At 38.9% G+C, this 11,301-nt stretch overlaps 1 protein-coding gene across 5 annotated transcripts in view; it reads right to left on the bottom strand.

Annotated features, from left to right (window-relative positions):
- Positions 1 to 1,887: 1,887 nt before the first annotated feature.
- The window catches only part of SPATS2L (spermatogenesis associated serine rich 2 like), a 125,865-nt gene continuing 116,451 nt past the window's right edge, over positions 1,888 to 11,301 (bottom strand). For all 5 annotated transcript variants that reach the window (XM_058809268.1, XM_058809270.1, XM_058809269.1 and 2 more), the window contains exons 10-13: positions 9,623 to 9,732; positions 8,992 to 9,094; positions 5,976 to 6,196; positions 1,888 to 4,180 (exon numbers count right to left, since the gene is read on the bottom strand). In XM_058809268.1, the coding sequence (XP_058665251.1) occupies positions 3,785 to 4,180; positions 5,976 to 6,196; positions 8,992 to 9,094; positions 9,623 to 9,732 (830 nt within the window). In that variant the 3' untranslated portion in view covers positions 1,888 to 3,784. The remainder of the gene's footprint in view (positions 4,181 to 5,975; positions 6,197 to 8,991; positions 9,095 to 9,622; positions 9,733 to 11,301) is intronic.

Genomic DNA, 11,301 nt, shown 5'->3' with positions numbered 1-11,301 from the left:
GGCTCTTCCTATCTCAACAAAAAAAGTTTCACTGAACAAAGGACAAAGCAGAAATTATTGAAGGATACTAACATCATATACTCTAGTATTCTTTGATCATTTGAGACTAAATTTGTGAAATTTATTTTTCATAATAATCTGACTGAAAAGCAGTTTTTAATACTTCTGTGTGATTTCTACTTCACTATTTATTAAATATCTGAGCACTTTACCATGCACCTTAAAATATTTTTACAAGGCTGTCTAAAGCTGATTTCTTTCAACTTTTGAATTTAGAAAGCTTCTATAAACGTGAAATCAGAGAATATAATTTAAGTAATAAAAGGCATACAAGAAAAAGCATTGAGAACATTCCTACAGGACTTTGAGTTTGTACTACCTCAGTGTTTACTTAATTATTTTGGTAGTACAGTATTTTTCAAGTAACATTTGTGCCATTTGCATTACAGCAGCATTAATGAGTCTTCTCTTTGTCGTGGACATACTAGCTTGTGGTTAAATAAATAAAAACCAACCCCCTTGAATTTCAGTAGATGAAATGAGAAAGTGGCTGTGGTGAAGAAGGTAAAGAAAGAAGGACTTGATTTTGTTTATTTTCAATGGGATGAGGCGCTAACATGGCCTTTAAACTTATCTAAGTAGGCACTTCCAGCATGTTTTTTATATCACAGAATCTTGATCACTTTTGATTAACTGCTAAGAGTGATATTGAAGCATTTTATGATAGATGGATAGCATTAACTTTCATGGTGACTGGAACTAGATGCACTGCCAAGTGGTGTGACAATGGTTTACTTTAAATCTTTGTGAAATTATAAATCCCTACAGCAGAGATCATGTTAAAAAAGAAGTGTTCAGCAAGTTATTCCAATTCCAGAATAATTAGGTTTTCTTTAAAGGAGACATTTTCAAGCACATTAAGTGCAGGGTTTTTTATCTTTTCTTTTTTCCCAAACATGGTGAACTAATGTAAGTTTTCCAAAGAGCTTGACTGCATTAAGTTACCTTCACTTTTCAGTTTTCCAGCTGTGTATGTAGATCTTTATTTTGCTGGGTTCTGTCCTTACACTGAATTTAATCTTACACAAAAGATAAATAGATTCAACCTGCTTTAAAATACTGCCTCCTTAAGATGTGTTTCCATTTCTGGAAGAGCACTAAGTGCAGTGGGAATTCCATGTTTGTGTTTGAGTGAGGCCAAACAGCTGTATTTGCTTTGCTAATTGAGGGGACTTTTTATATAAAAGAGGACTGGCCTGGAAGGGAAGCCTTGTCCTGCCATAAACTCCTTTACTGCCCCTCAACAAGTCCCTTAAAAGGAGAATTGCAGGTAGTTGTCTCTGCAATGAGAACATAAAACCAGTTTTGTTGAAGATGAGCCCAAGAGCTTTTGGCTACTTGTAACTAATGGGCAGATATAATTCCAAGTATACAGAAACCCATGAAATGAAAGATGAAGAGTCTGACACAGTTCCAGAGTGCAGTCACAAAATATGGTTAAAATGTGCATTGGAATAACCTTCCCAAACCAGTGCAGACACTAGACAAAACTTGGTGTGCTAAAACTGCAGCATGCCCACAAGCAGCCCTCTCTACAGCCTTACCAAACCCACACAGAGCTCTTTAACAAAAAAGATGTCTCTATATCATCAGAGAAAAGAGAAATGCCATCTCTCACCTGTTAGTCCTGGATCTGTCTGTACTGAGCCTCCAGTACATCAAAGCTTGGCTGGTACTGAAGAGCACAAGATGGTCCTGTTGTGCTGAGTTATGACTTATGTTACAGATTTTATTTATTTATCTGCAGAAGATCACTTGTGAGAAACTGACTTAAGGAATAAAGTAACTTTCAATAATGCAAAAATCAAATGTAGAAGCTATAAGGAAGGAATAAATGTTATCACAGGTAAGTTAGATTTTCTTTTTTTAGGAGGGATTACAAGAAGAGACACATTTCACAGCTTAGATATAGATAAGAAGTTCCTGTGTAATATCTGCATAAAATTTATAATTAAATCTCTTAGAGTGAGGTTACAGTGAAATGGTAGATAAACTGTAAATAATTAAAAACTCTGATGCAGCAGATACATTTTGAAAAGCTACCTATCTGATGGGTATGCACAACAGAGATTCTGGAATTTCAGTTCCATCTACTCCAAAACATTCAGCTTAAAAGTGTGATAGGTAATTAACTAGGATAATAGCGGTGCTTGCAGGGCTAAGAAAGCCAATGTCTACCAACATGTTTATTTTTCTTTCACCACTCTTGCAGATGACAATGAGTTACTGGCCTTTTAAAATCAGGTTTTACCAATATTCACATGTGGGACACTGTATATGCATATAAAGAAAAATAAAAATATGGGAATGCACTTCACTCTTCCCTTGGAAATTATTTTTCAAAGGCCCTAGAAGGGAATAACCCAGTCAATACTACGGAAGTGTAGAGTCAGAGAACAGAAATTAGGCAGAGGAAATTGTAAAAAGCAATAGTGAACAATCACCTAGGTGTAGACTTTTAAAGCTTCTTAAGTGTCCTCCTGCTCTTACTGACCTTTAACACCTTTCTGATTCTGACACTTAGGCCAACAGGTCCCTTGACGCCAGCTTTGGATTCTGACACCTTACAATGTTAAATAGTAACTTCCTGTAAAATGTGCTCAGCATGGAGGTGGTTCTCATGGCAAGGCAAGGCTGTGGCATTAGAATCAAGCTGGAAGCAAAAGCCTTAGTCCAGTCCAAACTCAGCTGAAAGCCTCCCATTGATACCACTTCCACTACGCAAATACAATTTGAGTAAGAGCACAGGTTAGGAACTGCAAAGCAGCAAACACCAGAGTATTTTAGAAAGAAGATTTTAATTATTTGGAAGAAACAGGTTTTCTGAAATACAGAATCAGAACATAAAGACTAAGTAATTTATTAGTCATAGCTCTTGTTATGGACAGATGGTTCCTACAGCAAAAATATAGAAAAATAATTTGAATTCAAGTCTAGAAGACCTGCAACTTTTCATATGCAAAAAATAAATCCAACTAGTCATAGAAAAGTGGCTGATACGGATGGAGAACAGGGCTGTGCATCTGAATAGCCATTACTATATACATTCCAAACTTAAATGAGCATATTTCCTCAGCCTCATAAAAATAGTTTGTCCATGAAAAATACCAATATGTAATACATTTAATACAATTTATACTTGAATTTAAAGATCTCAGATTATGGAATAATAAGCTAAAATCAAATGAACTGCTTTTTCAACTCTTCTTGTATAGAACAATACTCTGTGTGTATACAGTGTGCATGCATGTACATGTATACACGCACAGAAAGAAGTGTATAGAGATTTGCTGAAAAATTCTACAAGATTATTTGATTTCACTGCAGACCATAGCATACAGACTTCCTGGGATCCTTCTAACACAGGCTGTTCTATGAAATAATAAGGTTGACTGGTATAACCACATATCTACAACATGTTTTTGCTATTATGAATTTAATTACCAATTTATCTTTCCAATCTAGATTTCATTTTTCTAAGAAGTAAATGCTGCTTTGGTAAGATTCCGTACAGTCATGACAAAATAAATGCGAACATATTGGGGAAAGCCTTGAAAGTATGATTTAATTTTGATAATTAGTAGTAATAAAGATACCAACAAGTTTTAAGCAGCAAAAGATTTAAAAGACTATGTTCTGACTTATTTTCTTCACCCACAAGCTTTCTGAGCAACAAACTAAAATGAAGAGATTGAATTTCTCTGCCTGCCATCACTGTGACATTTTAAGCCACCAAAGTCACAGCTGGCACTGAAAGAACAGTGGCATCAGCAGAGACCTCCAACCTTGCAGGACACAAATTGCATTGTGACGCCCTGCCAGCGCTGCCTTGGAAAGGCCTGTGCTCTGCGGTGTCCGGTGTGTGGTGCTTCCGTCGGGACTTCTCCGAATGCGTCGCATTCTCTGTGGTCCTTGCAGTTGTAGACTGCTCTTGATTTTTCAGAGCTCCTTTATTTTTAGATCGAAAGCTGTTATGCTGCTGTCTTCTGTGTTCAGGCCTGGAACCACTCTTGGTATTTTGATCTGCCTCATTACTGGCACCTTGTGACTTATGAGATCCATTGAGCCGCATGTTTTGGTGCTGTGAGTTGAATCTCCGTCTCTGGCTAGAAGGCCCATTCTACCCAGAAAGAAATCAGATAACTGTTAGGTTGTCTGAATCCTTCCAACAAGCCAAGAAACACTGCAGTCAAAATTAACAGTGTTACTGTTAGGAAGGAACAGAAGAGGGAAAACACAAAAAAGTTTTAGTTGTTACCAGAGTCTCTTTATAATATCTATAACCAGAACTATGAGTACCCTACTACATCTGAGTAGCCTGGAGATACAGATGGCAGGTTCATCACTGATGCCAAATTAAAATCTGCCATGATTCAAGAGAATACAGAAGAGGGGATGAAATTCTAGACATCTCAACAGCAGTTGTTGAGAAAAGGGATCTGCAGGTTCTGGTCAAGAGAAGTTAAATATGAAGCAGAAATGCCTTGGCAGCCAGGAGAGCCAAGTGTGTCCTGGGGGTCACCAGGCACAGCATCTCCAGCTGGGCAAGGGAGGGGATTGTCCTGCTCTGCTCTGCACTGGGGCAGCCTCATCTCAAGTGCTGGGGGCAGTTCTGGGTGCCATGATATAGGAAAGACATGAAACTATTAGAGAGTGTCCAAAGGAGAGTCAGGAAGGTGGTGAAGGGCCTTGAGGAGAAGCCGTGTGAGGAGTGGCTGAGGTCACTTGGTCTGCTCAGCCTGGAGGAGACCTCACTGCAGTCACAACTTCCTGTGAGGGGAAGAGGAGGGGCAGGCACTGATCTCTGCTCCATAGTGACCAGTGACAGGACCAGAGAGAATGGCCTGAAGCTGGGTAAGGGGAGGTTTAGGTTGTGTATCAGGGAGAAGTTCTTTACCCAAAGGATGGCTGTGCACTGGAACAGGCTCTCTAGGAAAGGGGTTACAGCATCAACCCTGACAGAGCTCAAGAAGTGGTTGGACAATGCTCTGAGGCACATGGTGGGATTCTTGGGGTGTCTTGTGCAGGGCCAGGAGTGGGACTCGGGATACTCTGGGATTCTCTGAGCAGTTAAGAAGTACTGAAGAACTTAAAACTGACTTTTTCCAAAATAATGACTATTGCTTTCCTAGTAAAGCATTGTACAAGTACTGCAGTATGACTACAGGAAGAACAGACATGTCACATGTACACTGAAGTCAAGTGAAGAATCCTCATTCTGGAAGACACGTCCATTGTGATATTTTTGCTCAGAGGATGCTTTGATTCTTAGTGGGAAGTGGCTGAATTACTCTTATTTGCATGCCTGACAGGACAGGTGATTCCATACATGCTCTGACATTATGCACTGTCTTACATTTCTCTCCAAGCATTTGCTTGAGCCTAAAATCCCTACTAGGACAAAGTTCAGACCAACTTTAGCAGCAGCTTTACCTAAGAACTATTACAACAAAATATAATTCATATATGAATCCTATATTTATAAAATAATACTACTAATATAGCAGAACACTATAACCTGTATTATAGAGCTTCTGAAATAATATGCTTTTAAGCCTGGCATTTAAGCAAAGATTCTGCTTTCAAAGTGTATGTAATAATTTGTCAAGGACTACATGTTTCTCCTCCATACCACTTAGCTAAAATGGAGGGGTTTTCTTTTTCACTCTATTACTGCCACTAGATACTTCTAAACAGACAGCTGTCTTGTCTTTACTCATATGCTATTTCTACTTTGTATGTTCACACTGACTTGAAAATGAAGCTGGAAAATATATGCTTACTATCTTCAAAATTATTAATTAAATATAGACCACCAACCTCTATTTGATTTTGTATTAACAACTTTCAATGCTGTATTTTTCTGAAAGTTTTGGAGTAATTTAGTTCAGTTCATAGCTGATTTGACATGTTACCTGCTTATTTGTTGGGACTCCTTGAGAGGAAGATTCTGTAGGATTGGAAGAAGGATGACTTTGTACTTTACTGCTGGCTGTTTTATTATCAGAGTTCTTGGCATTACTAGAGGACTTTCGGTTGTGTGTATTTTGCTTGCCAGTTGTTGCATGTGAGGTCACTGAAGACAGCAGTAAACTACATGGTGTTCTTGAGGAATAGTTGTTCTTTGGGTGAGAAACTGTAAAAAAAGGGGATTATGTGTTATCAGTTAAATGATCACCATCTAAACAGAAGGCTGTATTCTTACCCTGCTTACAGTTAATTTTGGAGGCACTCTTTCAGTCTCACTTTGAGTAATGAAGTAAGCTAACTTAAGCTAACTATTGAAGTAACTTGGCTGGAGTCAGGCTATAGTGTTCTACAACTATAAGTCTGCCTCATTGCAAAGCATTTCTGGAGATAAAAGAGCCAATGTGGTGGCACTGCACTAAAACTGGAGAAGCCTGGCAGAAGGCCAGGCTTTTGCCATCCAAGAGAACTTGACTTATTCCTCTCTATAAGAAATGGGTAAAAAAGATTCTTCTGTATCATGGGTATCTATAAAAAAACTGGAACTGAATGCAATGCACTAACTCACTTTATGCAGACAACAGCAGTCTGCACCATCAGGAACCACTACTGAGCATCTCAGTATATTTCTAATCTCTACTTCTCAGTTTTTTGAGATTGCCTAATTTACTAAGCACTGTCATGTTTGGATATGAAATGTGCCCAAAATATCCTTGATTCCTCTCTGCATTTCTTCAAGCTGCCTTTGTGAAATGGCCCCCAAGCAGTCTTGAAGAGGATTCTAAGGCTAATGAAGTTCTTGATCTTAATTTGCTCTCCTGATTTTTCTGATTATGGAATTTTTCAGTTTCTTTCTGGTACAGATGACAAATTTGAGGCTCACTCCAGAGAGACACCTGTTGTTTTTATCTAAGAGGCATTTCTATTTTTTCACTTCTAGTACAGAGAAATAAGATGAGGAATCATTTTAGTAACTAGGCATCATCTGTTAGGTTTTCTGAGGATCTTATTCACTTACACCAACTGCTACTTCTCCCACTAGGTGTCCTCTTCAGAAAAATAATGCAATGATCTGCACATTGAACTGAATTTTCTCTCCTGAGTTCAGTGAGGCCAACCACCCCTGAATTCTATTAATTCTCTCTCATCTAAAACAGACTGCTGCACATGGAAGCCCATATAAAAATCCAGATGCTCGTCATAAAAATCTATTTTTAACAAAAAAGATGTACAAGGAAAGGATACTAGGTGTTCTGATATATGTCAATCCAATTATTTTTGTTTCTTCCTGTCCTTCATTTTGAGTATATGCTGTCTATGATCTCTTCATGCTAGATCATTCCTTCCTTTGCACAAGTTCTGTAGGTTTGGTTATTGCTTTTGTTAAAGTCCTTAAGAGTGGCTGTTCTCAGCTACAGTCTTTGTATAATCTCTTGTTTGAGGGGTATTTGCAGGTCCTAACAGGGTATGGGTCTCACTGAGAGAAGATGCTAAGAGAAACGTCTTTTGTACTGAAAAGCTCTCGTCAAAGACACCAATCATCACAAATTGCTCATCTAAAGTCACTGAGGGCAGGTATGAGCAAAGTTCTTCAGACACTCAGTGCACTATCAGTCATTTCTAGGATGACGCTGCTCCCCTGATAATAGCTGCTTTTCTGACTTCACTGACCTGATTTAAACAGGCTTGCATCAAACTATGCTTATGTAATGCTTTACTGAAATGAGGTATAAATAATTAACTTGCAGAATTAACTGCAGCTGCAAGTTATTTAGGAAAGTAGTTCAGTGAGTTTTAAAAAATAGTCTATGGTTGTATCAATAGCAGCTGTGGTATTATTAGTCAGGATAATCTTTATGGAATTTTCAATCTCTTATGCTTCAGGCTATTAGGATCTATGAGGTGACTGTAAACAATTAGATGCATTACTGGGAAGTTTATGTCTTCCTGTGAAACATCCTGGGTTGGTTTCACTGAGAGACAGGATGTGGGGTTAGATGGAACTTCAAAGTGTTCTGCAAAAGCAATTCTTACGGTCTAATGAGTTAAACTGGTTATGCCTCCAAGCAGTCAGTTCTTTAGCTGTGCAGTCAGAAGCTTGTATTGGCAGACTGTGTAGTACTTTCTCTGTTTTCTACTTTCAGGAACTACTTGAAAACATTCATTATTTTCCTTCTACCAAGATGCACTTGTTCAGTATTGTTTTATCAGTTTTCTCCTGAATGGAATAACAAAGGACATGGTAATGTACTGGGCAAAGCCTTATATAATTTACTTTGTTTTAGGGGGAAAAAAGCATGACAGAGACAAGAAATAGGCTCCTATTTTGCAACAGGGACATGGTACTTGAAGGAAAAAATGTGAACCTGAATTTCCAAGCAGAAGGGCAGATGATTTATAAAGAGAAGCTTGGAGAAAAAGAGGCTGAGGGGAGACCTCACTGCTCTCTACAAGTACCTAAAAGGAGGTTGTAGCAAGGTGGGATCAGTCCAACCTTAATGATTCTATGATTTGGGACTCTAGATGGCTCCTGAAAAACCCAGTGAATACTGTTAAAAAGCTGGGGAGTTACTTCTTAGCAGGAGAGATCTGAATTGGTCTTATTACATTATGCTCACACAGAGAAGCTTCCAATTTACTATTTATTTATAAATTACTGAATTAGTTTATTCCCTAGAATTGGGATCCTGTTTAGATTGAAAACTCCAACTGATCTGACTAATACCTGGAAATCTCTGACAAAGATAGCACTGTGCACCTGCAGATGGAGTGTGCAGCCCAGGCACAGTGAGTCTAACATGTTGCAAACTGCTGACTTGTGTGGGTTCAGCAGTCCTGCTGCATCCAGAGACACCACTCATACTGGGCTTGCTGCACACTCACACACTGGCAGCACATGTGCTGTCAGCTCTGCTGAACAAATATACTCTGAGAAACTCAGTCAGAGGGATCATCAGCACTTACTTTCTCCACAGAGCTGAATCTGGGTCTTCAGCTGCTCTGTATCACAGGAAAATCGGGCAGACCTGCCCAGCTCTTCATCATATTTCCGCTCACTCACAAAGTGCTGCAAAAACAGACATGTTAACAGTGATTCACATTCTGAGCAAAAGACTGTATGGATGGTAAAAGAACCAATCAATACTTAAGTTCACCTTAAGGGTCAATAAATTCTTGACCCTGCCCTGTTCACAAGATCTCTGTGCAGAACCAAGTATTTTCCCATCCTCACCAAATTACATCTCCCAGCCCAGTGATGGGTGGATCACTCCCACACCTGGGAAGTGGAACTTTCAGCAGAGAATGTATGTTTGATTACTGACGCTATCAGGTTTCCTTGCTGAGTCTAAATGATACACAAACAACAAAACTCCCCACTGCTACACTTAGGAGGGGATAGCTTACACTTCTCTGATAGCATCTGCACACTGCTCAGAGGTGTTACAAGGCTTTAAGAAGCTACACTTTCCCTATGGAAAGCTATTTACCCCTCATCCAATAGCAGGAATAAACAGCCTGGGCATGTTAATGTGACAACTCTTCCTTGGCATTTCTGCAAGTGGCTAAAATACCCAAGCAGAAGTGAATGCCTGACCTTAATTTCAGCCCTGAGTTCAGAGAGTTGTGCTTCAGCCATCTGACTGGCTAGGTCTGCCAGTCTCTTCAGCTCCTCTGCTTTCTTCTGCCGAGCAGTCAGGATTTCCACTGCCAAATACCAACAGTCAGTCATTAATGCTAGGAAGGTAAACTGCTCTGTAATTTATTAGTCTTTGGGCCTTAAGATGGTACGTCCCATGTGAGACAAATACGTAGACCATTGACTTCAACTGGACTTCCAATATGATACTTGCACAGATTAAGGTGACTACACTGAACTGCCTGATTTTGAAGAAGATCTGAAAATGGGATAGCTGTCAGAAAATCAAAGTTAAAACTATCCTCTAACATTCAGATGAACAGGGGCAAAGACGTGTTGTTTTGAGTTTTCTAGTGCTTTATTTTGAAGCATAAAAACAGGGAGCCTTCCAGAGACATTGAAAGAAGCATTACATTGAGTCACCAGCCTGTTTCTGAAGACAGGCTGTATTTGATTTACAGAGGGGAATTTCACTTCCTCTGAAATAAACCTGTTCATATACAGTTTATGTTAAAGTCATTGGCATCACAATTTTGCTTTCGCATATGGAATATATGTATTAGCCATTTCAACAGCAAAGCAGCATTGAAGGCAAACAGTCTTTATGAAAAAAATACTAAATATTCATTACTGCCTTTCTTGTATATTCTGTGTAAGCAAGAGGTGAGTAGTTATATTCTTATAGGGAAAGATGAATCATAAACCATGAAGCAATGGTCTAGTTGTACACAAGATAATATGACATTATAGTTTTGGTGGAAATATATGAACTATTACCAAAATGGTGACTCAGAGAAAAAGCAACAAGTGATTAATTGGATGATGGGATCAGTACTTATGGGAGAGAGGAAACATGATCTAAATGTAAAACAGTAAGAATCATAGTCTTTTGTCTTGAACTTACACATACAGTCAGGTACTTAATGTAAATTATCCTAAGGACACAGACTCCATTATAGCAGTAGAAATTTTAGCTTCTTTGCCTTATTTTGTCCACAAATTTCCACAGCACACTTGACAAGTCATGTAACTAGCCTATACTTTCTAATGCAGTTTTTAAAGGTGAGAAATAATGATATTTCGTGGACAGTTTGTTTCTCAACCCATTATAATTTGTTTAATCAGATAACACCTTCTTTTGAAAGCACTGTAAAGTCAATAGTTTGGGCCAGAAGTGACCTTTAAAGGTCTCTAGTCCAACCCCTTGCAATTAGCAGGGACATCTTCAATAGATGGGGTTGCTCAGAGCTTGACCTTGAATGCTTCCAGGGATGAGGATCTCCTCTCCTCTGGGAAACCTGTTCCAATGTTTCACGGAGTACAACATGGTCCAGCAGGCACAGGGAGACACAGCTGCACCTGTACAGTATGTGAGAGCAAACAAACTGTGCAACTGTAGAGGAGTGTGTGTCACATGTGGCAGGGAAGGCAGAGGGTGGCTACAGCTCCTTTAGCCCTGCTGGTAAATCTGTGCCTACATTATTACTTATGCTAAGTACTGCTGCTATCTTTCCAGCTGATCTTTTCTATTTCATTTTTTTACAACATGGTCTACAAGAGTGGGAAAATTTTACCACATTAAATGAACAGTTCACCAGGTGCTTACCTTGTCCAATAGTTCTGCTTTACTGCTTATT

The sequence above is a fragment of the Ammospiza caudacuta genome, chromosome 8, assembly GCF_027887145.1.
Source record: "Ammospiza caudacuta isolate bAmmCau1 chromosome 8, bAmmCau1.pri, whole genome shotgun sequence".
Lineage (NCBI taxonomy): Eukaryota > Metazoa > Chordata > Aves > Passeriformes > Passerellidae > Ammospiza > Ammospiza caudacuta.
Note: the sequence above shows the minus strand (reverse complement) of the source record. Positions and strands in the feature narration are given on the sequence as shown.